The sequence below is a fragment of the Osmerus mordax genome, chromosome 17 (assembly GCF_038355195.1).
Source record: "Osmerus mordax isolate fOsmMor3 chromosome 17, fOsmMor3.pri, whole genome shotgun sequence".
NCBI classification, from domain to species: domain Eukaryota; kingdom Metazoa; phylum Chordata; class Actinopteri; order Osmeriformes; family Osmeridae; genus Osmerus; species Osmerus mordax.
Genome location: NC_090066.1, coordinates 2680582 through 2707902, shown reverse-complemented (window position 1 = coordinate 2707902; position 27321 = coordinate 2680582). Strand labels below are relative to the sequence as shown.

The following is a 27321-nucleotide window of genomic DNA, read 5'->3' as shown; positions in this document are numbered from 1 at the left end:
TGGTGGACTGAAGCATTCATTCTTCACATGAGGAAACATGAATATGAAGCATTTGTATCCCTGAGTGTGTGTGTGTGTAGGTAGGCAGGTAGGTGTGTAGATACTGTAGGTAGGTGTGTTTAAATACATGTGTGAAAATGTGTTGTGTGAGTTTCAGTGGGAGTGTGTGTGTGTGTGTGTGTGTGTGTGTGTGTGTGTGTGTGTGCCGGCACGTGCGTCACAGTGAATAAAACCCCCTGTGTGATAACCTAGCCATTAGAAGTCAGACTCATATTTCTGCTCTTCTTTGTCCCTGATGTTGCTTTACGATCTTCATAAATCTGCCACGGAAACTTATCAAGTCGCAACGTTAAAAACGAGCGGGCCATTAGTTTACAACCCCACCCTGCCCTTTCTCTGGGAAAATACACAAGGGCTGGCACTGGTTATGTATTACACCCTTATAAATCACCTCAGGCTTTAGATGTACGAATGTCACGCTGAAGAGGCGAGACAAAATGGCTCCCTTTAAGCTGTCTTCAAGTCAACATGGTGTTTGTGATAGTGCTGCTCGAAGGCTTTGTCCCAGGATTATGATGTTGAGGGGAGGGTTAGTGCTGGGGAAGGTAATTATCTCTGTGTTAATGGGACGTCACCCTCTTCTTTATTCCGCTTGTCACTTCTTTCTAGCACCCGGCTGCGTGTGTGTGTGTGTTGGTGTGCACGCACGGTGATGTGCGTACTTTGTGTGCATGCGTGTGAATGAGCGTTGGTTCGAAACGACACGCGCAGCGATGATCCTCATTTGTACGTTGGAAGTTTTCAAACTGAGAAAGTGATGTTATTACACCATGCCACAATGGCGCTGCTGTAATGTGCTATTTGCCATGCCATCCCTGGGTCCCGCAGACAGGAATTAAGGGAGAAAATTGCTACTAACCACTCAATTACAGCACTTGATGGTGCGGCTGACCCTGGTTGGCAGCAGTGGCAACACAGAGCCAATCACCTTGCGCAGATGGTATTAAATTAAAATGAGGAAAGAGGACAATTGCACATATTCATCTGAGAAAGAGATTTGAATTATCTCAGATGCTTTGGTTTCATATTGAACAATTAAAGGCAGAGATGGGATATTATGGGATAGTTTGGAGGCAAGGAAGCAAACCTGGGATAGGAAGATGATGAGAAACAAAATGGGGGACAGTTCGGATTTTGAATCGGACAATTAACGTAACTGTTGGTTAATTTGAAAAGTAGGAGTTGTGATATGTTGTTCCGTCAAAGATTATATCCTCGCATGTGTGTACAGCACATCTCACTGTACCAGTGGCTTGCTGCTGAACTTTTAGCCCTTGACTCAATGCATAGTCTGAGCTGACTTGTTCCAGTGGTCTGGAATTAATTTCTGAAAACTAAAATGAAAAAAAAGAAAAGAAAATCCATCATTGGCCTCTTTGAATTCCAAGTGTTTTTCTGTTGCCACAAACGATCCTTCCGTAAATGTTTAGAATCCCTCTTCTGATTGTTTACGCTGTTCCAGCGAGGGATAGACCAGTGTGTTGTGATTTAATCAGTGTAATATTTCACATTGAAGCGTGTGTTTGTGCTGTGTGTGATATGTTTACAGAGCACAGTAAGATGATCCAGGCTGCACCACCACACCAGTAATCTCATTACTCTGGCCGACTGGGGTGGGGTGGGGTGGGTGGGGTGGTTCTCGTCATGGTTACTCAAGACTGAGCAGTTAGTCAGAGCTCATTTCAAACAATGTAATATTGAAACTGAAACACACACAAGTCAAATTACAGACTTTTGAGCTTCTTAAAAAAGTTGCACTGTTGTTTTTTGTCTATTTATCATCGATTTTAGATATTTATGGTACAGTGAAAAACTGACAAATGGAGAACAATAGTTTTCTTCACAAAGACCAGTTTCTCAGACCAAGGGGGTGGTCTGTTGGTGTTATTTACAGTCCTGTACGTTCCAGACCGGGATGTTGAATATATGGGTTCAAGTCAGATGGCTGAGTGGTTAGGGAATCGGGCTAGTAATCAGAAGGTTGCTAGTTCGATTCCCGGCTATGCCAACCAAATGACGTTGTGTGAAGGGCAAGGCACTTCACCCTGCTTGCCTCGGGGAGAATGTCCCTGTACTTACTGTAAGTCGCTCTGGATAAGAGCGTCTGCTAAATGACTAAATGTAAATGTAAGTCTGGTGCGTTCATGCTGGCGACTGTGGGAGATGAAGCGTCCGTGCACACTGCTCAGGATCAGAATAAGCGGCAGGGGGAGACCCTCTTGGTCTCGTGGGCATGTGTTCTCCAAGCGCTCTGTGTTTACTCTGTGCGTCCAGACTCTTGGTGATTGTGTTGAGACACCTCTGCTCTGTACCGGAGAAAAACCGTAGGGGTCAGTGCTCACAGCCCTCATGTTTATTGTTAAATAAATAAAAGTTCTTGGAAGGGAAATGGGAGGACAAACTGTTAGAAACAATCCCTTCCCTTGTTCTCTGTGTTTTTACTTCGATTAGCAGAAATAAAATGATAATATTTAAAATAAACACAATAATCCTAATATTTCATTTAATATCTCTGTTAAATGTCAGTTGAGATATTTTACGTGTGTGTGTGACATTGGAAGGGTATGGTCACACACTTTTATCAGGAATTTACATATGCCCAGACAGAAGCTAGCCCCAACAGAAAATGCTGATTTAGCACCTCTGAATTTAAAAGTTCCATAGATGAGAACCGCTTGTCTGTCCGTGAAAACCTTCTTCCTTTTTCATCTCAACATGGCTGTTCGCCTATTCACACTGGAGGTGCACAAACACACTCACACACACACGCACACACACACACACAGAGTTCCAATTACATATTCAGTAGATGTAGTAGGACATCAAAACATTTTCATCATTAAAATGCTTACCATTTGTGGCCTTTGGAGCTGAGGCATATATACAGTAGATTTAAATTCCCATCCTCCCAGAACCCAACACAAAGGGGAGAATGGTTCTTTAGACTAATAGAGGGGGTGTCCCTAGTTCCTGCGTTGGGATCTACCTTTTGGGATCAATTATGTGGCCACGGGCTCTGTTTAAAAGGGCTGCACCTGATTAAAACCCTTCTCGTTTCCCAAGGTTCCTTTGTATAGAGTGCCGTGGCTTTGGCTGCGATATTTATTAGCATATTGTGTTTTAAAGGTCAGTCACTGTTTTACATGGCCACTCTATCTGGAGTAGGTCACTAACTGAGATCCGGTAGCTATTGTTTCGTTCTGCACTGTTTCCCCGTTGAACCTGGGACAGGAGAGAAACTTCTAGATGCTTCCTCAGACGAACTCGGTGGTTGGGATCGAGTGCTCTGGGTGAAGCCAGGCTGTGGCACACAGGCTTCAGGTGATAGATGCAGTCCCAGGCTGGCGGTCCTAGTAGCTTGGTCATGTGTGAGCTGTATAAATCGCTTGTCTCCAAGAGGCTTACAAAGGAAAGGAGCATGTTGAACACAGACACAGATCAAAGAGGCTGCAGGCTGTTGTAGATAGCTGGAAATAGTTTGATGTCGCAGGAGGTAAGTAGTTGAGGGGAGCTTTGAAGGTAGCTTGAGGCATCTGAAGGTAGCTGAAGGTAGTTGAAGGCAACTGGAGTCAGTTGGAGACAGCTGGTGTAGTTGGAGGCAGTTGGAAGAAACTAGATATGGTTGGAAGCAGTTGAATGCAGCTGATGTAAACTGAGGCAGTTGGAGGCAACTGAAGGGAATCTGGATTCTGTGCTCTGCTACCATTCTCAGATTACAAATAAACGAAAGCTGTTGCAAACCAGTGTCTTAACAAGAATGATGACACAGCAGGGATCATGTTGTGCTGTATGTTTATGTGACTGTGTGATCATTATGTTGCAGGCTTTACAGTAACAGGGATTTGACCTGTACCGCAGGAAACTAATATTGGATAGATTAAAACGGTGGGATGTCCCTTTATTGTTACACATCATAAAAAATAGCTTTTTTATCTTCTTGGTTTTTATTAAGAAACAGCGTGTTTGTGGTTACATACTATTACTAATATTGGTGCTTTGACAAAACCCATGAACAAGCTCTTTACTGTACTGTTTGTGATAATTAAACAATGGAGCTTCTCTCCAGTGTGATATTAAGTTATGGAAAATAAAATGTTTTATTTTCGGTCACAGGGGTTCAGTACTTAAGAGTTTTAGTGTAGTCAGCAGATAGACAACATATGTTTCTGAAGGAACGTGTGTGCGCGTGTTTGAGGGTGTACGAGTGTGTGTGTGTGTGTGTGTGTGTGTGAGAGAGAGAGAGAGAGAGAGAGAGAGAGAGAGAGAGAGAGAGAGAGAGAGAGAGAGAGAGAGAGAGAGAGAGAGAGAGAGAGAGAGAGAGAGAGAAGAGAGAGAGACAGAAAGAGAGAGAGACAGAAAGAGAGCGAGAGCAGGGAGAGAGAGACAGAGAGAGAGAGCGAGAGCAGGGAGAGAGAGACAGAGAGAGAGAGCGAGAGCAGGGAGGGTGTACGGCTCAGTAAGTCAAAGTGAAAAGTGTGGAGGAGAGCACTGTGTCTGTCAGGCATGGGCTGAAGGGAGGCACTACATTGGCTGTTTTTTTTTAACTCCCCCCTTTAAGCAAAACTGCCTTTTTGACAAATTTAAGGAGAACCTGGGGAGATGATCTGTGTGTTTCCAGGGCGAAGGAGAGAGACACTCCTGCTTTAAATCATTTAAAGTACCGACTCCTCTCTCACCTGCTGGGGTGGTTCCACTTTGAGTGGTGAGAGTGAGCAGAGGGAGGGATTGTTTTTGCGTGTGTGTGTGCGTCAATGTGTGTGTATGTGTGCGTGTGTACAATTGTCTATACAGTTTACATGTGTGTGCGTGTGTACAATTGTCTATACAGTTTACATGTGTGTGCGGATGTGTGTTTGTACAATTGTTTCATACCGTACACATGTCTGCGTGAATGTGTGTGCATGTAGGATTGTTCATATAGCATACGTGTGTGTGTGTGTGTTGTGTGTGTGCCCCTCCAGGCTCTCCCCCTGCTCTGAGGCTCCTAGACAGAGACAGACAGTGAGGGAGAAGATGAGAGGGCCGGGACAGGACAGGGAGCAGCACTGACTCCAGGCATCCAGCCACATCTGACTTTGATTAATTGGCCTGGCGTTCCTCTGTCTCTCCTCTGGGCAGCCTGACAGAAAGGTAGAGCACAGCACAGCAAAACACAGCTCACACACACACACACGCACGCACGCTCTCCCTGATAGCCTTCAGCGGGGAGAGATACACTTCACTGAGCTTTGCCAAGTTAGCTCAAACCTCTGACCTAAGACACACCTTGGATACACACACACACACACACACACACGACCTAAGACACACCTTGGATACACACACACACGCGCGGCAGGAGACAAATGTTCCCGTACCGTGTTCCCGTTCTGAGGACAATCAAGGTGATGTTGAGAGATTGTTCGCGGAAAGACAGTCAAGCCAGACACTGAGCTATTGTTCTCGCGGATGTACCCGATCGGATGTTTGAGCGTGCTTGTGTAAACAGCTGTGACAGATGGGTTTGGTGAAGGCCGAGGCTGTGACAGTCAAGTAGAAGCACCGTGGCGGTAGATGGACGGACATAGAGCTATAAGGCCGAGCGTGTCCTTTTGACAGCTGGACTGGAGAGGTCTAGATAAATACGAGAACATCCAGACACAGCTGTCTGGATGAAGACCCCAAGAGGATCTCTGCACACGGGATCCTTTATGTGTGCGCTCTCTGCGTCTCCTGCCATCCTCAACTTGTAGAACAAGACCCTGACCTCCCAGCTCAGCGTGGAGGTGATTAAATGCACAACTCGAGGAAAATAGACGCATCGACTGCGTTGTTTTGATCCAGTTCATCATCATATTTGAATTAAAGGCGTCCAGAGTCGTCACTGTAAGTGAAGGGGTTTGCATTTACATATTAATAATGATACACATTTTGATCATCCGGACTGTGACTCAGTTTTTTCTGGCATGGGTCCCACGTCACGTCAACACACTGTTCTGTCTCCCAGAACCCCTCACGTCTGTCGCTGGAGAGACGCTTCTGACACTAGCCAGACGTGGAAGCTGTTCGCTAGTCAGACCTTGATTTCCTGTCTCCGCCCCCCCCCCACCCCCCCCCGCGGAGTTTTGGTGTCTGAGAGGAGAGGTCGCTGGGCGGAAGCCTGAGATGAAAGGGTGTCTCCGCTGCCTCCGCTCTGACAGACAGACGGCTTCCTGCTCAAGCAGAGCGTCCTCGGAAGATCTGTGGTACCACGTCCAGATAGATGACGAAAAAACGCATCACGTTGAGGTTGATAGACTCACTTTTTCCTTCGCGCGATCGGCTCGTCACGTTATTGATTCCGACGTTGATCTATGCACACGGGCCTATTTTTACCAACGTCCTCACCCTCCCTGTCTCCAGCTGGGTCGAACAAGTGGCATTGCTGCCAACTCTCCTCCCCCTCCTCTCCTGTTTCTGTCCTCCTGCCAACCCCCCTCCCCCCGTCCTCCCCCCTCCTCACCCGTCTTGCCATCCGTATTTAACCCTGCTCCAATTTGCCCGCTTGGCTGAAACAATGCCTGTGATCAGGCGCGTAATGCAGCCTTGTTAACCCCAATTACCACAATTAAAACCCCGCTGCCACTGGGCTGCTTTGATGGCTTCATTAATCAGATGGTGGTGCCACGCCGCCCCTGACAACCCTGTTACCGTGACACCCCCGCCCCACCCCTATTCAGACCCCGACCCCCCCCGTCCTCTCCTCCCCAGCCCTGGCCAACCGCGTGGCCCCACTCAAGAGTACATCTGGTGGCACAAAACCCTCTCTTGTTTCCTCTTGTCTGCTCTGGTCTCTGTAGCAGACAAATGTCTGCACTCCCAGAATAGAAGGCCAGCCTTTGTGTGTGTTTGTGTGTGTGTGTTTGTGTGTGTGTGTGTGATGTTGGTAATGAACACTACAGGCCCTCTTGGCACTCTGCCTTACAGGGAGGAGAGGAGGAGGAGGAGAGGAGAGGGGGATGAGTGTTGGAGGGTTTGGATAGCTGCCCAGTTTGTTCCCCCTCGCTAATTGCTTAATTGATGCATTGTTTTTACTGACGATACGGATTTCCGACTCCCTCCCCTCCTCTTTTGGATGGAAGACAAAAGGCATTACACCCTATTAGCAAGTCATGGTCTTTTCAGCAGTCTGTATCTGAGATTTAAGGCTATTGTGATCGCAGTACTAATTGAGCAAAGCCACTTGATCACATAATGGGTTGGTAAATAAAACCTGTTTCCCAGCATGCACTGCAGCATGGAGGAGGAGAGCCCAGCCAGAGAGAGTGTGAGAGCCAGCAGCCCTGAGTCGTCTAAACGCACTAATGAAGACATAGTTTAACTGGAGAAAGAGGAGCAGAAAAACAGTTCTTAATGGGCTGGTTGTCAACACAGGCAATAACCCAATGTGACTGGGTGTGATGTCTTTACCATCGTAGAACACACTGAGTAGATATTTACAGAGCCTCTACACCAGTCAGGGTAAATAACTGCCATTTAGTTAGTGTGCTGTGGTGGTGTAGCAGTTTAATTAACAGGGTTAGAGGTAGGGTTAATGCAGTCTCCCTGGGGGAGAGAGGCTGAGGGAGGGAGCGTCTGGGTAAGAGAGAGGCCGGGAGAGAGAAAGGCTGGAGAAGAGAGAGGCTGGGAGAGAGAGGCCGAGGGAGAGAGAGGCTGGGAGAGAGAGGCTGAGGGAGAGAGAGGCTGGGAGAGAGGCTGAGGGAGAGAGAGGCTGGGAGAGAGAGGCTGAGGGAGAGAGAGGCTGGGAGAGAGAGGCTGGGAGAGAGGCTGAGGGAGAGAGAAGCTGAGGGAGAGAGAGGCTGTGAAACACAGGCTGAGAGGGAAGCACTTTCCCATTCTCTCTTCCAGTGTTTCAGAGCCCCTTTAGTTCACACATTCACACACACACACACACACACACACACATAAACACACACAATAAAACAACACGCACAAACACCCACACAAACACACACTAACACACACACCATGCACACAAACACACACACAAGCACACCCCAGCAGCCCCTACATATTCCCACTGATGTGCGGTATAAAGAAATGTTTTTGCCTCTATCTCTGTCTAAGTCCCCAGACCCCAGCCAGATCATCCCAGTCTGCGGAGATCCCCACCAGGAGAAGCTAGCAATCCACAGGATGAAGAGAAAAGGGGCCTCAGAGAAATGCTGTTACACACACACACACACACTCACACACCCATCAACAGAGGGTCCAGAGAGATACACAGGCTGTACTTATTCATCAGGCAACAAGGCCTCAGAGCTGTAAACACAGAGACACATCGTAGTGTGAACCTCCTACACACACACAGTCACACACACACTCACACACACACACACACACACAGAGGGCATAACCAAGTGTTTTCCCGGTCTCTCAGCGAGCTGACAGCATCCTCTGTGTTCCCCGAGAGCCTGCAGAGGGAACAGGTCCAGGACTAGGATCACAATGATCAAACCAGCGTGTGTATACCCCTATTACTCCATCACAAGAAAGAACAGCAGAAACTTGATTTGGAGCATGATAAATTGATTTCCTTTACTTTATACCACTCTCCAATGAATATTAATTGAATCGGGCCAAAAGAAGAAAAAAGAATGATGTATATGTATCCTAAGAAATGTGCTGAAGGGTGGATTTGGTGCCGTCCATAAAAATAGCATCCCTTGCAAACGGGCTTGTCTATTATCTCTGTGTGTCAGTGCTGGCTTGGTGCTGGGGACCCCTGTGGCGACGGACACAAGAATATACATGAGGAGAGAGAGGGAGAGGAAATTACAAGGACCATGATTTGCTGCATTACACATACTGTGGAGAGGAGGGAGGGGAGGGGAGGGGAGGGGAGAGGGAGGGGAGGGGAGGGGAGAGGGAGGGGAGGGGGGGGAGGGGAGGGGAGGGGAGGGGAGGGGAGGGGAGGGGAGGGAGGTGAGAGGAGGGGGAGGGGAGGGGAGAGGAGGGGAGGGGAGGGGAGGGGAGGGGGAGGGAGGGGAGGGGAGGGGAGGGGAGGGGAGAGGAGAGGAGAGGTGAGGAGAGGAGAGGAGAGGAGAGGAGAGGAGAGGGAGAGGAGAGGAGAGGAGAGGAGAGGAGAGGAGAGGAGAGGAGAGGAGAGGAGAGGAGAGGAGAGGAGAGGAGGAAGTTTGTTCTCAGTAGAAACCTACTGTTTTCAAAAAATTACATACCTTTTAATTTTCTTAACTTCAAAAACCTTCCTAAAAATCTTTCAGATGGTATGCCTGTGTGTGTGCAGGTGTGTGTACGTGTGTGCGTCTGTGTACGTGTGTGTGTTCTGTGTGCCTCCCAGTGCTCTGAGAGGTAGCAGGCCCACACAAGCTCAGCATTCAAGGACCCACATCACCTCAGGACCTGCTCCAAGCAGATGCTGTGTGTGTGTGTGTGTGTGTGTGTGGATACCTAGATCAAATCAGTGATTTCTGCTACAGCAGCACCCTCTCTCCACCAATGCTCTGTGACCACACACCTGCTGTAATCTATTAATGAACACCACACCTGAGAGAGAGAGAGAGAGAGAGAGAGAGGGAGAGAGAGAGGGGGGGGGGGGAGAGAGAGAGAGAGAGATGGGGGGGGGGAGAGAGAGAGAGAGAGGGGGGGGGGAGAGAGAGAGAGAGATAGAGAGGGGGGGGGGAGAGAGAGAGAGAGAGGGGGGGGAGAGGGGGGTCTCTTTTGTTCTTTCTTACCACGTGCTGTGCAACATTCACACACACACACATACAAATTTACCATCTCAAATTGTAGATAGAGTGTCACCAGATTCAACGATTTGGTATTTCTTCTTTCACTCTGTGTTAAGATTTGAAAAACACACAATTTACCTCAGTACTTCACAATTCTCTCTCATCTCTTTATCTCCCTTCTTTCTTTTTTTTCTCATTACCTCCTCTTCCCACTCCTTAGCACGGCCACATACGAAGTGTACACTTGTGTGTGTGTGTGTGTGTGTGTGTGCGTGCGTGTGTGTGTGTGTGCGTGTGTGTGTGCGTGCGTGAGTGCATGGGTTTGTGGCGTCGGTTTGATCGCAGGGCTCTTTTGGAGCACTAAGGAGGTGATTTGTAACAGAAGCCTCTCTACAATGCTGACTTCAAAAGGCCCTCCAGGAAGCTGTGCTCATCGCGCTCTCGGCCCAAATCAATGAGATAGTCCCTGGGTTGCACCCCTCCAACCCAGACGGCATCTCACACCTCATCCTCCACCCACCGCTCATCCTCCACCCTCCATCACACTCATGCATAATGTCCTTTGAATCTGGGCACCTCGTTAGATGCGTGGACTTATAGGTGGAGAAAGACCACTCATTTACACAGCGTCTAATTTGGGTTTGTTGTGCCTTCACCGCTCAGCCTGCTTTTCCTGTGTCTGATCGTTGACAGACTTCAGTTCTCAAGCTATGGTAGCTAATGTGTATCTGGGTTCTCGTGTATAGTGGGGAGAAATGTCGGTTTCACTGGTGCAAGGCACATGATGTTGAAACTGTTCCTGACGTAAAAAAACAAAACACAAATCACGTGTATTTCACAAAAACAACACAGAGAACACATTTGTGTTACACTCTTACAGTGTGTGTTTATCAAGATATCACTCTAAATCAAGAACTTGAATAAAAGCAATTTGATGAGATGTCAAAATAGAGAGTTGCCGCATTTTCTCTGTGGCCCAGAGCTCTCCAGAGCCTGATCAAACAGATATTCATACGGGTGATGGAAACCTTTACTGGGATATTTTTCCTCATGAAAGATAAAAATGCAATATAAAGCCAAGAATCCCACTAGAGTACACTTAATAAACAGTCCCAATCAATTAGCCGCTGAGCGATTCCCAAACAAGCATTTATCTTTCGACGAGGCCTTTTACGGCACATCAGAGGCAAAGTATTAAGACTATTGAAAAATGTATGATGTTTGTGTAAACGCCTATTGCTTATCTCTTTAGAACCTGTTTATGCAGTCTAATGTGAGCGGTGGACTCCTGCAGCTCTGGTTTGTTAGTGTTTGGCTCTGCAGGGCGGGGCGGCGAGCGCTGCGTGGTGAGCAAGGGCCTGCAAAGAGAGGGCTGGATGGGCTTCTTCTGATGTGTAAATGAGCCTTCTCCTCAGCGTGTTCCTGAAGCACATTAACATGTAATGTGAATGTGACGAAGAGCAGACATGTTTATTGCAGCCGATATTAGCGCGCGTGTCTGAACCAGGCCCTGATGAAAGCAGCCGCTCTCCTGCACCAGGGCTCAGAGGCTGGGAGACTCAGACCCCTGTTTCTGGTAACTGTTTGTTGTGCAAACTGTCGAAAACTATGAACTCTCCCATCTCAATTTTGCGAGTATATAGCAGCACTAATGATAGTTTGCTGTAAAAGTTAAGTTCTATAAAGAATAGCTGTCCTATGAGAGAGAAAGCTGATGCCAGACATCTGATGCCAACCGTACTGTGCTTCGTTTGAATTAACATTTCATACACAGTATCAACAGATACACCGCTGTTTTGGTGTGCCCACTGCATGTGTGTATGGGGGTGTGTGTGTGTGTGTACAGACTTTATACTTCATACTTAGTTTGACCAGTTCTTAAAAGACTCAGCGGGGCTCGGTCTCCCCTCCTGACTGGAACAGCTTGAGTCACTCTCTGATTAAAGAGAGAGGAAGGTTGGTCAGCTGCTGTTCCTGGGGTAGGAGAGAGAGAAGGAGTGAACAAGAAAGAGAGAGAACGGGAGAGAAAGAGAGAGATAGATAGAGAAAAGAGGGAGAGAGACGGGGAGAAAAACAGAGGGAAAGAGAGAAAGAAGAGAGAGGAAGAGGATGAGGGATAGAGAGAAGCAGAGAGAGGAAGAGAGGGCGGAGGCCAGAAAAAGAGAGAGAGATAGAGACAGACCTGAGGGAAATATAGCAGTGGATCTGACTGATTTGACTAGATTAAGATAGTGCTGTAATTACAGACTGGCAGTAGATACGACACCCATCCAGCATTCACACGGGGGTAGGACGGGAACTGAATAGGGGGGTGGAGGGAAGGGAAGGGGAAGGAGAATGAAGGTCTTTTACTCAGAGATCCAGCAATATTTATATTTACATTTAGTCATTTAGCAGACGCTCTTATCCAGAGCGACTTACAGTAAGTACAGGGTCATTCCCCCGAGGCAAGTAGGGTGAAGTGCCTTGCCCAAGGACACAACGTCAGTTGGCATGACCGGGAATCGAACTGGCTCCCCCAACATTGCACCTAAATGCATGATTTCAGCACGTGTGTGATTTTAGATGTCACGACAACGTTCTGTCAGTTTGTCAGTCTCGTCTAGTGTGTGTAGCGGTGATACCGGTACAACAACAATCCCAGTTCCATGTTTGTTCCTTTTATACAGAACTGCGAGGCGGCGTAAAGGCGCAACATTCCTGTCTTGAACAGGCTGTGGAAAGGGGTCTGAATGTGGTAACAAGGGAAGGGTCAGTTAGTGTGTCAGTTACTGGTGTGTATGTGTGTGTGTGTGTGTGTTACTGTTAAAAATCTTTCCACAATACCAGATACACAGCAACACACGTCATGGAGGTTGGTAATTTCGGAACCGGGGCTAAACTGCAGTGCTACAGGCTAATTACTAGCAGCATTGCTGTTCCTGCTTCCTCCAGTCACCCTAATGACTCTACGTCATAGCAGCTGTCTATCACAATCACTTACTGTAACAAGGCCTCAATCATCCTCTCTCTCTTTCTCTTTTTTAATTCCTATTCTTTCTCTTACAATCCCCAACGACGAAGAATTAGTAATGTTTTCTCGCAAGATGTTACACGAGATTTATGTTGGAGTATTGAATGATTATGATGCTGTCATGTTGTTAGACAAGCCTGTCTACATTAGCCTGTCTTTCAGTTCTGCATTCGGAGGTGAACCCCCATCATCCCATCCCTCCATCCTTAAATCCTTCCATCTCTCCCTCCCTCTATCCCTTCATCCCTCCATCTCACCATGCCTCCACCAGTGTGACATTTCAGATTGTTGCCCTGAGGGCATACCATAGAGGGCTGGGAGGTAATTGTGTCAGGTTTTCCGTTACTCAATTAACCCCTGCTCGCAAATGCGTCGGCACGCCAGGTTGTTTTTCCGAGAAAATGATTCCAACTTGCAGGTATTTCAGAGTTTGCCCTTTGGAGCTGCATCTGTTTGGGGTAAAGGATGTTGTCCTGGCGACAGGGTGGGTCATCCATCCAGGACACAGGCTCCTGTAGGGACAGTTTAAGTGCTCACCTGAGGAAACAGTTCTGGTGCTACGTAGTCAGCATGTCCGGTTAAGTCAACACACTCCTCTGGGTCACACCCAGGTCAGGGACCAGGCACCGTGCATCATGCCTCTGCTGATTTACACTGTATAAGAAGAGCGTCAAAGGACATTTTCTCTCTCTCTCTCTCTTCCTGTTGCTTTCTTTGCAGTTTCCTCCTTAGTTTGAACACACTGCAGCCATTGACTCAGGCATCTCAGAGCTCTGGACTCCACTCACGGTTTAATAGCAGGGGTAATAGTGGTAATTGAGTCTAGCATTTATTTTGTGTCTCAGGCTCTGGGCACCGTTTCCAAGGAGGGGGAGCAGACTGCTTCACTAGCCTCAGTGTGTGGGGTAGGGGGGGGGGGAGCGTGGGGTTAAACTCTGGAGCACCTGGCTGCAGAGTTGACACACTGCAGACACTCTGCATCTGAACGGCCAGCACATTAGTTAGCGTTTTGCTAACCGCCGTTGCTAACTGGGCTAGCTCGCCAAGCTCTTTCAGGCCCCTTCACACGTTCTCCCATCCAGTCTGAATGAACGATTGCTTTTTATGGCTTGTTCCGAACGTCTGTGTGGAAAATCGAATGTGCACAATGTTAATACTTACCGGGAATGTGAAGACATCTTGAACCATTAGCTCCTTGAACCTGGTCCTCCGGAAACTTTCCCAAGCAACGTCGTACGATGAGCTTGAGATAAATGGAGGGCAAACTTTAAGTACCATATTCCGCTCCCATAATCCCATCCAGCTCATTGAATCACTCCATGTTCACTATGTAGCAGAGACCTAATGTTCAAAGTGTCTCTTTTGATGGTCCGGTTGGTGTTATATGTTAGCTGGCCATCGGAGCGAGGCACCTCTGAATAAACATCAATCTCCTGTCGTCCTCGGGGTGGAGATGCAGCTGCTGCTCAGTCTGCCCGGACGCTCGCCGGGCCTGCTGACGGACGCTTACAGCAACGTGATTTACATCAGATCTGGCATTTCACACCATCTGATGGAGAAAGTATCATTCAGCCCTCTTTGACTTCTCTCCTGTCTGTTTTCTCTCCATCTCTTTTTTCCCCTTTTCTTGATCTTTTCGCTGACTCTCTTTCCCTCTCTCAAGTTATTTTTCTCCCTCTCTCTCTCTATTTCTCTCTCCCCCCCGCTTTCCCTACCTCTCTCTCTCCCTCTCCTCCCCTCCCCTCCATCTCCTCCCCTCCCTCTCCTCTCCTCCCCTCCATCTCCTCCACTCCCTCTGTTCCCCTCCTCTCCTCCCTCTCTTCTCCTCTCCTCCCCTTCCCTTCCCTCCTCTCCTCTCCCCCCCTCCATCTCCTCCCCTCCCTCTCTTCTCCTCCCCTTCCCTCCTCTCCTCTCCCCCCCTCCATCTCCTCTCCTCCCTCTCCTCTCCTCCTCCTCTCCCACCCTCCCTCTCTTCTCCTCCTCCTCTCCCACCCTCCTCTCCTCCCTCCTCCTCTCCCCTCCACCCCTCCTCCCTGACAGGCTCTAGGGTTGTTGTGGTGTCTGCATTCGGATGCAGCAGCATCTCCGGCAGCTTCTGAAGCCCCCGCTCCACCGGAGGCACGGCCCCTGGCCAGCCCCGGTCTCTTTGGGCCGCCGCCAATTTACCGGGGCAGCCCATGACGGGGCGGAGAAACAGCTGGAGGGGGGGGGGTACAAACACACACACACACACACTTGGACATGCTTCCCTCTGCTGGTTCCATCACCCTTACCCCTACCCTGCAGTTACACCCCCCCTTCCCCTGCCTCACCCCCACGCCCACCCACCCACCACACACCCCCATCCCCATCATGCCAATTTGTGGATGAGCGTATGGTAATGGGGTAATCATCCAGGCCGTGATGGAGCCGGGAGCGCTGGCGTCAGAGCTGACCTTTAGAGAGGCAGCCTGGGTAACAGCATCCCTGTTACAAGGTCTGTTGAGTAAGCAACTTACAAGGCCAAGTTAGTGTCCTCTGGAAGAAGAAGAAGAAGAAGAAAAAAAAAAACGTAATAAACGAAAAATGATGTTCTGAATGCGATTTCACAAGTCGATAAACTACCGTTCCTGTGTGTGTGTGTGTGTGTGGTGTGTGTGTGTGAGGAGGGGTGGCTGGTGTGCTGATGTAAGGGGTGTGTGAGCGTCTGTCCGAGAGGAGGCGAGGAAGGGGGGGCGGAGGAGGGAGGGGGGGGGGAGGAGGGGCCAGTCCCTGCAGACTCTGGTAACTCACCACACAGAGGGACATCAATCTGTGGTGAGGAGGCAGGGAGCTCCAGGGCTGGAGGGCAACATTAAGACATGGACATGGAACACTTAAGAATTCCTCATCCAGTCCCCGCTGTAGTCTCCTAAGACAGGGGACATGAAAACAGGGGAGATCCACACCGGGCTCCAGAGGTTTTAGATTTCTCTCTTCCGCCATGCAAACTGTGATCATGGGAGGCTTCCATTGTTGGTTGATGTTGTACACTGGTGTGGTGCTTCTCAAGATCCTCCTCCTCTCTACCTGTGTGCTCCAGGATAAACCGTAGATCAGACACTGCTAAGATCTCTCTTCACATGAGCTGTCATGTGTTTGACCCTGGTTGTTCTGACTCTCTCCTTGTAAACATCCCTGTAGGCCCGGAGACGAGCCGATGAAGCTCTCTCAGACATCCACAGCACCTGGTCCTCCCTTCTTGGCTCCCATTCAACTTCAATGTATCTAGTTTCTCTTTTTTCTCTTCCTTTCGTCTACTTTTTCCTCTCTCCGCTCCTTCTCTCTCTCTCTCGCTCCTTCTCTCTCTCTCTCACAGCACAGTACCAACCTCTCTCTCTCTCCTTCTCCTCTCTCAAAGCACAGTACCAACCTCTCTCTCTCTCTCTCTCGCTCCTTCTCTCTCTCTCTCTCTCTCTCTCTCTCTCTCTCTCTCTCTCTCTCTCTCTCACAGCACAGTACCAACCTCTCTCTCTCTCTCTCGCTCCTTCTCTCTCTCTCTCTCTCTCTCTCTCTCTCTCTCTCTCTCTCTCTCACAGCACAGTACCAGCCTCTCTCGCTCCTCGCCGGGAGTTCTTACTTCTGATAAATAAAACATGTGAGTTTTCCTGGTTCTGTCTGTGGAGTAACTGACTGACTAGTTGGTTGGTTGGCTGGCTGATTGGTTGGCTGAATGACTCACTGACTCACTGGTTCATTCACTGACCGGTTGACTGACTGTTTAATCTAAACAGACAGAGCATGAAGTAGCAGCTACCTGGTGCCTGACAACAAACATTGCCGCTTACAAATGACAGTGATATCTACATGAATCTCTGTGTGTGTGTGCGCGTGCGAGTGTGTGTGTGTGTGTGTGTGTGTTTGCGTGTGTGTGTGTGTGTGTGTGTGTGTGTGCGTGTGTGTGTGCTAAGGATGGAGGGGGATTATCAATCTTCATTTTGTACATCATGAAGGGGCAGCTTGTCAGGGTTCCTGCAGTGTCTTGAACCAACTCACTGTAGGCGTGCCGCAGAGAGAACCCCAGGGGGTCTCAGAGCTCCCACACTCCTCCTGCTCCTCCTGCTCCTCCTGCTCCTCCTCCTCACCCCTCCTCCTTCCCGCTCCCCCCTGCTCCTCATCCTTTCACACCCCCTCCTCCTTTTCACTCCTTCACTTCCTGCTCTCCATCACGCTCTTCCTCCTCACTCCGTCTCCTCCTGCCTCGTCCTCCTCCTGCCTTCACCTTCCTCTACCCCTCCCTCCTCATCCACCCCCCTGCCCACCTATCCAACACTGCTGCTGTCAGCTCTTTGCCACACTGCCCAGGGGCAATCAGGCAGCCAAGTGAGAGAGCGAAAGGGAGAGAGAGGAAAGGGGGAGAGAGAGAGATTAACCCCTCGCCACCCACGGGCAGGTGCAAAGGTAGTCGTGCGTCTACACTCATTAAGGGAGAGGGGAGAGGGCAGGCTGCACAGTAAAGGACAAACAGACAGAAAACAGTCCACCCAGGAGAAGAGACAGAACAACACAGATCCTCTCTCTCTCTCTCCCCCATCCTCCCTGTCACACATCCTTCTTCTATGATCTCTCCTTCCCTCTCACACTGACACCTATCTCCCTCTTCCCGCCTCTTTCCCACTCTTTATCCCTCGTTCATGCAGCTAGCCCTTAGCTGCTCCGCTACTGCCCTCTCATCCTCTCTCTCTCTGAGATGGGCAGACTGGCAGACTGGTACCGGTAAAGCAGAGGTGCAAGCTAGGCCAGGTAATGATTTTAGCCCCCGTGTTGCAGACTCACAGGAGATGCCATCAAAAGGACGTTTGCCTTGCTACACCTGAGAGAGCACGCTCTCAGGGCACCGTGTCTGACCAGCGGGATGTATGCCCATTACTCCCGCTAATTACCCTCCCAACACATGGCAAACCACACACACACAGATGCACACACACACACACACAGACGCACACACACACGCAACAAAGCATACACACACGTATGCATACTTGTCTAAACACACACATGCTTGAACCGTCACTGCCCTGGCACGTGTATGTGCAAGACCAGCTGACGGGTGGTTTTGAGGATTTCAACTTTTTTTACCTTTCTGAAGTTCATCCAGCAGAGCTGTTTAGTGGGCATGACACAGCCTGCTTCTTTCACTCCCACCCCTTTGAAGGAAGTGTCTACTAAATACAGCATGAGCAGAGCTTCATTCAGGGTTAGCTCAATTACAGCTGCTTTCACCACCTATCTCCACAGCAGCCCTAATTAGTCAAGAGCCAGCACTGGACATGGGGCCGAAGCTAGGACTTAATCTTTAATAAACCTAAATGTAAAAATCCACACGTTTTAAAATCACTTTGATCGGCAGGATAAACTATCTGCCCCTCCGTTTTGCTGGTCCAGTCCCACCACCCCCACACCCCCTCCACCCACCCCCTCCACCCCCTCCACCCCCCACACCCCCTCCACCCACCCACCCACCCACCCCCTCCACCCCACCCCCACACCCCCTCCACCCCCACACCTTCTTCTACACTTTCCGTCGACTCTCTGGTTCTCTTTATCAGTCGATTAGAGATTGAGATGTAGGTGTGTGGACGAGGCAGGGGAGACGGGGGCTGCCAGGCCTCCAGACACCACACTGGGCAGCATCCGTTTGGCACCACGACCTCGTTCTGCTGCATTATTCATGGAGGTAAGAAGCAGCAGGCTGGGGGCCAGGGCATCCCCATCTTTGATTGGGGAAAGGAGGGCTGATTTGTAAGCGATAGCCTCAGGCTCCTGGCCTGGAGCATCCTGCGGGTGGGCGAGGAGGTGTTGGACTGGTCTCCTAGACCCCCCACCCCCCCTCCCCCCACCCCCCCCCCCCCCCCTCCACACACACACACACACACACACACACACACACACACACACAGTCCTCCCAGGTCCCAAGGAAGGTCCAGTGTGGCAGCAGCCCTGGCTGGTAGAGCCTGGCGTAGCCTTGGACTGCACAACCTGAATGAAGACAGTGAAAGTATTCGCTCCCCTCGGCCTTCCCCCTTGGTATAAATGGGAGCCTGGCAGGATCGGTTCCACAGAGAGGCGCAGGTTCTGAGCGCCTCCCCTCCCCTCGCCCACACCCAACCCACCCACCCCCCCACCCCCCTCCCCTTCCTACCCCTTTCCCCACTGTCTCCCGTGGCTACCGGGGCAATTTGTCGGTCGACCTGCCAGGAGCGGAATGCAAATCCTCACCGGAGGAGACGCGCGCGGGCCCCCCGAAGCCCGCTGGCTGTGTGTGTGTGTGTGTGTGTGTGTGTGTGTGTGTGTGTGTGTGTGTGTGTGTGTGTGTGTGTGTTAAGCCCAGTGGTCTATCTATAGAGCCTAACAGGATAACCGTCATCAAGATCAGTGTGTGTGTGTGAGAGACCTGGGCCTCCTCTCCACTCTTCTTCTGTTCACTCTTTCCCTCCTCTCCCCTTCTCTCCTCATCAACCCAGCCCGTTGTAATTTATAGGCAGGCATAAAAACTCTGCCTTTTCACTCATGGCCTGCTTCTGCATAGCAGGAGCATGACAGAATGGGACACATGCTGTTAAACATGTACAGGTCCTCCTCTCGCTTTCTCTCTGTCCCTCTTGTTATCTATCTATCTATTGCCTGTTTTTTCTTTTATCTCCTTCATCTCTCTCTCTCTCACAATCGTAATTTTCCTTTTCTTTACCTATCCATCCGTGTGTTTAAGCAATGCACACATGTACATTCCTGTGCGGTTATAACTGAATCTGAAATCTCAGGACCCCACGCCTTGAGCTTTGAGGGGACTTTCTAGGACACGACACCAGGACACTAGGACACGACACAAGGACACTAGGACACGACACCAGGACACTAGGACACGACACCAGGACACTAGGACACGACACAAGGACACTAGGGACACGACACTAGGACACAACACCAGCACACTAGAACACGACACCAGGACACTAGGACACGACACAAGGACACGACACTAGGACACGACTCCAGGACACGAGAAGATAGAGTTGAAATCCTAACCATGCTCACGCCCTAGATGGAAATACAATTTAGGGCGTTATTTTATGCCTGCCTGTCTGCCTCCCTGCCTCTCTGTCTGTCTGTCTGTCTGCCTCCCTAACTGCCTTACTGCCTGCCTGTCTAGTTGAAGCGTCAGCATTTTTCATCTCTAAATTAATTTTGGGTCAGAAGTGTTCTGGATGCTTCCCTTCGTATTTCTCACCCCAGGGCCCTCCTGCGTCTTAGCTCCGACAAGATTCGAAGACACAGATAAAAAGCACTCCTATAATCATCATTCTGTCCTAAAGCGGTGTCTTCTTTTAAAAAACCCTGTTTTCATTATTTAGAAGTGTTCTGCAGGTGTAACCAAGCTGATTTGGTCTCTGGTTCTGATAGGAGAAAGATGGAGGAAAGCCTGCAGAATGGATTTGATAAGCTCACGAATTATAATGTCTGCCACGTCGTTCTGTCGGTCTAAAATACATCCAGACCCGCCGTTAATACTAAGGACCTCTCCATGTATTTATAACGATTGCCTCTTATACTCTAGATGTCCAGGGAAGTTCTATTTGAAGTTTTCAACTGCCGACTATACACTTTAAATCTTTTAAATCTTAGTGAAGTGTGAGAATATCTTCCGTCATGTATGTTGACAGAGTGGTCTTTTTTTCCAACATTATTAATTGGTCGATTCTGAGTTCACATCCTGTAAGTTTTACTCTAAATAATTCCCAATGATTTAATCAACATATGAGAGCATATTTGAAAATTAGGCAAAATGATATTAATGAAGTTGAGAAGAGGCTGTTTTTAGCAGATGTTAAATGAATGATCTCAGTAATCACTCAGTCTTCAAGGAGTACACTTGAAACATTTTGTCTTTCTATTCAATATTTAATGCCCCACTACCTGTTGTATGGTGTTTAATGAGCTAAGGGGGAAAAAAGGTAATTCATCATGCAAAGTTTTCAAAGGAAATGCTAATTCAAACACACACACACACATTAGTACCCACACATGCATACTCACACACAGACACAAATCTATCCCACAAATTAACACACATACACACACAAACACAAGACACCTAGGCTACTTATTTAACACGTATTTTTCCTCAAATAGCATAGCATTAGCCACCCGGCTTTTTCAACCACATGAATATTTAAGTCCTTCAGAAAAGTGAGAACAGGCTCTGGGGTCAACGGTGTCTCTTTAAAGAAACTTTCCTTCCTCTGTTCTCCTGCTCTCCTCCTTCTCCTCGTCTCTATCTCTCGCTCGTCCAGAATACCAATCTTGCGGGGGGGGGGGATATGAATATGACAGGACTGGCTTGGACATACGTGTCAGGAAAAGGAGGTCACCTCTCGACGTTGGGATGATAATTCTCCTCCATTAATGACATTTATCCCCTGCACTGTCTCCTCCTCTCAAAAGCCACGCTCTATGAAAGAAAGAGGGGGGGGGGTAAAAAAACTGAGAGAGAGAGAGAGAGAGAGAGAGAGACAAAAGAGATGGGAAAGAGATAGTGAAAGAAAATGAGGGACAGGCAAATATATATATACAGAGAGAGAGAGACAGAGAGAGAGAGAGAGAGAGAGAGAGAGAGAAAGAAAAAGGTAGAGAGAGAGAAATAAAGTAGATGGAGGAAAAGAGAAAGGATTGGTTCCCTTCCTCCCTCCCTTCTCGTGATACAGTGGGGCCACAGGGGCCAGGGCAGGAGTGAGAGAGTGACAATCGTCAGGTGAGCAGAAAGACCGCGAGGCTAGGTAGACCTACAAAATGAATAACGGCGGGACCCAAAACCATGCCATAAGGCTCGATGGTTTATGATTTGCAAGTTGATAAGACAAGAAGATTAATAATGCGGCATGATAATGGCTGGCTCAAGCTCAGCTGGGAGGATGGTAATGATATGATATTGCTGTAGGAGCAGTTCACTGAGCCACAGTGGAGAGATGGAGAGAGGGAAGGGGAGAGAGAGAGAGAGAGAGAGAGAGAGAGAGAGAGAGAGAGAGAGAGAGAGAGAGAGAGAGAGAGAGAGGAGGGGGGGGAGGGGGGTGGGAGAGGAAAATCCCACTCATCCCAATTGGCCCTCAAGATATGGAGAGTTTGAAAATGAGAATGCAGTTATCATTTTAATTAGATATAAAGTTTATATATATATATATATATCTTTTTTTTATGCAGTAATATAGTATATATATAAAACATATGCACATACATTTGACTGAAATGAAAACTTCAAATAACATATTTTGCAGGATTCAGCCTGTCGTAATTCCTGAGTGACAGTTTTAGTTAATTTGGACGTTTTTGCAGATCGAAGGATTGCTGGAGGCAAGATGGTCAGAGCAGAGACAAACTGATCCCCACGGTGTTCTCCAATATCTGTCTCTCTGTCTCTCTGTCTGCCTGTCTCTCTGTCTGTCTGTCTCTCTGTCTGTCTCTCTGTCTGTCTGTCTCTCTGTCTCTCTGTCTGTCTCTCTGTCTGACTGCCTGTCTCTCTGTCTGACTGCCTGTCTCTCTGTCTGCCTGTCTGTCTCTCTGTCTGTCTCTCTGTCTGCCTGTCTCTCTGTCCTGTCTGCCTGCCTGTCCTGTCTGTCTGTCTGTCGGTCTCTTTGTCTGCCTGTCTGTCTGTCTCTCTGTCTCTCTGTCTGTCTCTCTGTCTGGTCGCCAACCCCTCTAGGCAGATGGTCATGGGAGGTCTGTTCTGGGGAGTGGTCTCTTACCACGGGGTCAGTGTTTTAAATGATTGGTGCATCAGGATGGGCCTGTGTCTGAGGGCAGCAGAGCTCTGAGTCTCTCTCCGCCTCCTAATGACTTAATAACAGCTATTAAACCTGCAATTAACAGGCCAGCGAGGGGTGAGAGGACACGGCTCTGTCTCAAAACATCTGCATGCTCTCCTCTGAAAACAGGTCTACCTTCTGCACGCCAGCAATGCTAAACCTTTTCAAGCTGTTTATAGTTTACAGTTTTTCTCAGTCGCTCGAGCACATTCTTTGCAAACTAAATGCACTTTTTCAGATCAGTGCACACACTGCCTCAAACAAAAACAGAAAACTCTCAGGAAGAAAACTGCTTGACACAAAGTCAAGATTTTTGAGATATTTCATGGTACAAAGAATGTCATTCAAGGGCATAAATATCCATAAATACACAGAAACAGAAGGCTCGTTTATATATATGGATATTTATGTAGACTGACCTTTTTTTCATTTTGCCCTTTAAGAATGACATTAAATCTGCACTGTAAATACTGAGGATACAAAATAAAAAATCACTAAGCTATAAAAACACTGCAATCTCAAAAAACAGTCAAGACAAACAGTATTGCAGGATACATTACATTCTCTCCTATTGCCTCTTGGCATTCAGGCCACAGGTTTTCATTAGAATCATATTTTTGTGGCCAATGCGTTAAGGAACGTATCTCCTTAAAAGTATCTTAGAAATGTTTTTTAAAAAGTGTTTTAAGTCTATAAGAAATATTGAATCTTAATAAAAGAAATAGATTTTACAACATGTAAAATATCAGTCAATTGTACTGTAAGTAAACAATGCATACCCTACACTACAAATATATTACAGTAACATACCCTACACATTATACTGTATAAATCATCCTATGTCCTGCACATCATACTAAAGTAATTGTTTCACTGTTCAGTGTTTCTGATGTGAATGTTGACGGCCACATGTGCTACAGTGCATGATGATGGAACAGCTGTTTGATGCAGGTTAAAAGACACGTTGTTGAAACCCCATCTCCTCCACTCTGCATGAGCATTCAGAAAGAAGGTCATCCCTCTCTCTCTCTCTCTCTCTCTATATATTTCTCTCTCTCTCTCTCCCTCTCCCTCTCCCTCTCCCTCTCCCTCTCCCTCTCTCTCTATCCCTCTACCTCCCTCCTCCCTCCCTCTCTCTCTCTCTCTCTCTCTCTCTCTCTCTCTCTCTCCCTCCTCCCTCCCTCCCTCCCTCCCTCCCTCCCTCCCTCCCTCCCTCTCTCTCTCTCTCTCTCTCCCTCCCTCCCTCTCCCTCTGTCTCTCTCTCTCTGAGTGGTGTGTCAGAGGGATGAGTGTCTTCTGATCAGTGTGATGGAGGGTGTTGCTCTAAAGTGGGTGTGACATGCGGGCTCCCGGGAGCCAGGCCAGCCCATCAACACGACACGGTGAATGAGCTGCATTACTGACATCACACACGCCCGCCACGTCCCGTCCACCACACGCGTCCGCCCGATAATGTACTCCCTCTTCTACACCTCACACACACACACACGCACGCGTCTCACAAACACACACACCCATCTGTGAGCGGTAAGCAGTGGTAAGCGGTGATGAGGGAGAAGTGACAATGTCAAACAGCCCTCCTGGTCTCTGGGCTGTCGTCATGACGCCGATGAGCCTCGTCAGACACACATGCCTTCAATATCCGCTAATAAAATCAAGTGGGAAATTTGCCAAGAAAAAAAAATAAAGGAAGGGAAGAAGAAAAAAAACTATCAATAAGCCATCTTGACGATAAATATGAAATAGCGGAGGGGGGGGAATGTGATTTTCCTGTGTGTAGAGGCACACAGATTACCAAGATGAGAGGGAGAAGCCTATTTGTATGTAAATGGAGGATTGATTATATTTATTTGCAGGCAGAGTGGCTTGGGATCGGTGACGCGTGCACACACACATGCACACAGACACATACGTACACACACATACACACACACAGACAGACACACACACACAGTCACATACTCCTGGACCATGTCTAGCTCTGTCTGTTCTCACAATGGGCTTGGAGGAAACGAGAAGAGAGAAAGAAATGAAGAACGAGAGGGCAGAGAGGAAAAGAGAGTGAGTGTAAGTAAGAGAGAGAGAGGCAGCGTGAGAGAGGAGAGAGAGAGAGAGAGAGAGAGAGGAGAGAGAGAGAGAGAGAGAGAGAGAGAGAGAGAGAGAGAATGTGTGTGAGAGAGAGGGAGAGATAGGGAGAGAGATGACATAGAGAGAGAGAGAGAGTGTGTGTGAGAGAGAGAGAGAGATGAGAGAGAGAGACCTCCAGAGGGAGAGCATGGCTCTTGCCCTCATCTCCAGCAGTCTTCTCTTCCCTCATTGCTCTCTGTAATATTCTAATTATCAAACCCCCCTCATTATACACACCATGTCAATGACAGACGAATGAGAGGCAAAAAAAAAATGAAAATACTTCAAGCACTGAGGACCAATTCCGTAATTTCTTAATCACTTTTTTTTGCCAACCTTTGCATGTGCCTGGGTTAATACCATAAATTGAATGTTGCTTCGGTTTCCCTCTAAATAGGCTATCATGGGTGCTGTCGCGCTGCTTAGCCAAATCTATTATTGTCATTTGCGCAGGGCTCTTTTGCTGGGTCCTACAAAGAGCGTAAGAACAAAGAGCTGATGAGGGTAGAGCAGGCCAGAAGTGATACACCGCTGCTTTCTGACGGGATGTCGGGTCCCTGATGAAATCTTTTGACTGAAACCATAGCAAATGGCGGAATTTATGTCTGACTCTTAATGGCTTGCATAGAAATTAGAAGCCTCTCTCTCTCTCTCCTTTCACTCCCCCCCCCCCCACCCCATCTTTCTTTCTGTCTTTCTCGCCCGCTTGATGTCTCTGATTAATCTACAAGACTTTTGTTATGTTGGCATAGAAGAAAATAAATTAACCAGGCCAGAAATATCAGAAATAAAGGAGGGGGTGAATAAGGGGGGGAAGTTTGTGAAAATTACAATTTAGAATGAGAAAGGGGGGAAGGGGAGTTAAAGGAAAGATTAAATAAAACACATAATTGCTAGCAAACGTCATTGGTGTGCAAGTAGGCCAGCCGTTATTGTTTGTGTTGGGTGTGTGTGTGTGTGTGTGTGTTAAGGGATGGATGGTTGGAGGGGAGAAAAGAGTTGGCCACTTGATTCCCTGTGAAAATTAATCGGCTATCAAACAATCTTGGTGTGCCCATGATGATTACGGAGTGTGTGGCGAGAGAGGGAGAGAATGCCCTTTGTGTAGGTGAAATGTGTCGGAGACTGTCATCGTAATATACCTCAGTGAAATGAAGGTTAATTCTGATGTACAGCCGGCAAGGCAGTCATTATCAGTGAATCATGAAAATAAATTAAGCCACTGAAATAGAGATGTCCTCTTCTGCCACACTGCGGGAGGCTGTGAAGGATGGACGGCTGAACTTTACAGATTATTATTGGAAAATAGTGCCGAATTCAATTAATGTACCTAAAAGACACCTTTATAGAGGGCAACCATAATTTAAATGACAGCAGGGTGTAATTTTGCTTGTTATAAGTCAAATTTGCAGAGTTTCATGTTTTCATGCATTTTCCCATTTTTTTCTTCCTTTTACCTGCAGATCCTCTCATCCTATTCATCTCGTAATTTCAGGAAACCGATGAAAAGACAGAAAACGTTTTCCGTAATAAGATTCATACGGCTAGAACCCGAAGATGGTCGGTGATTCCAGACCGTCTGTTTTTACAATATGCTCCCCTATAAAGCCCAGTCGAGTTCTATGCCTGGATCCCCTGTGAGAGTGTGCTTGCAGTAATCCACAGTGTCAGGCTGCAGGTGGGCTGGGCTGGGGGTTCAGGGCTGCGCCGACGAGGCCTGAGGAGCATGCAGATTCTGTGGTTATGCAGATGCTCCCTACCTGCAGGGCTGATTGAGAGGCCAATGGACTGGGTAAATGGTTGACCCCTGACCCCCCCTCCATGCAGGAGAGAGCTACAGTCTAATCCTGCCAGCCATTTGACAAGCAGGAGAACATTGAAGCTGTGTATCTGGCTGACCTTCCTTTATCTGTTAATCTACACCTCCCTATCTGTCTATCTCTCTCTCGTACACACTCCTTCTCCCTATCGCTGTCTCGCTCTTTCCCCTCTCTCTCTCTCTCCCTCCGTCTTCCTCTCTCGCTCTCTCCATTGCTCCCTTTTCTGCTCTCTCTTCCTTTGCGCTATGTCTCTCTCTCTCTCCGTCTCTCTTTCTCTCTCTCTCTGTCTCTCTCTCTCTCTGTCTCTCTCTCTCTCCGTCTCTCTTTCTCTCTCTCTCTGTCTCTCTCTCTCTCTGTCTCTCTCTCTCTCTATCTCTCTCCTGTCTCTCTCTCTCCTCTCTCTCTCTCTCTCTCTCTCTCTCTCTCTCTCTCTCTCTCTCTCTCTCTCTCTGTTTCTCTCTCTGTCTCTCTCTCTCTCTCTCTCTCTCTCTGTCTCTCTCTCTGTCTCTCTCTCTCTCTCTCTGTCTCTCTCTCTATGTCTCTCTCTCTCCGTCTCTCTCTCTAACGGGGTAGAATTAACACCTCCACAGGGTGGAGGCCTCCTGATTAACACATATCACCCCCCTGTGGCTAAATAAAAGACACACACACACACACTGGCACAAAGAAACACATGACTATACTAAATGCACACACACATGCTCACGTGCACATGCACACAATCACACAGTTGCACACGCAGACACACAAAAACATTGCAATATTTAGCATGGTTT

The 27321-nt window shown here is 48.2% G+C and overlaps 1 protein-coding gene across 1 annotated transcript in view; it reads right to left on the bottom strand.

The window, feature by feature from the left end:
• Positions 1-19538: 19538 nt before the first annotated feature.
• The window catches only part of tfec (transcription factor EC), a 12898-nt gene continuing 5115 nt past the window's right edge, over positions 19539-27321 (bottom strand). Inside the window, exon 4 of the mRNA XM_067254950.1 lies at positions 19539-19712. Coding sequence (XP_067111051.1) covers positions 19539-19712 — 174 coding nt within the window. The remainder of the gene's footprint in view (positions 19713-27321) is intronic.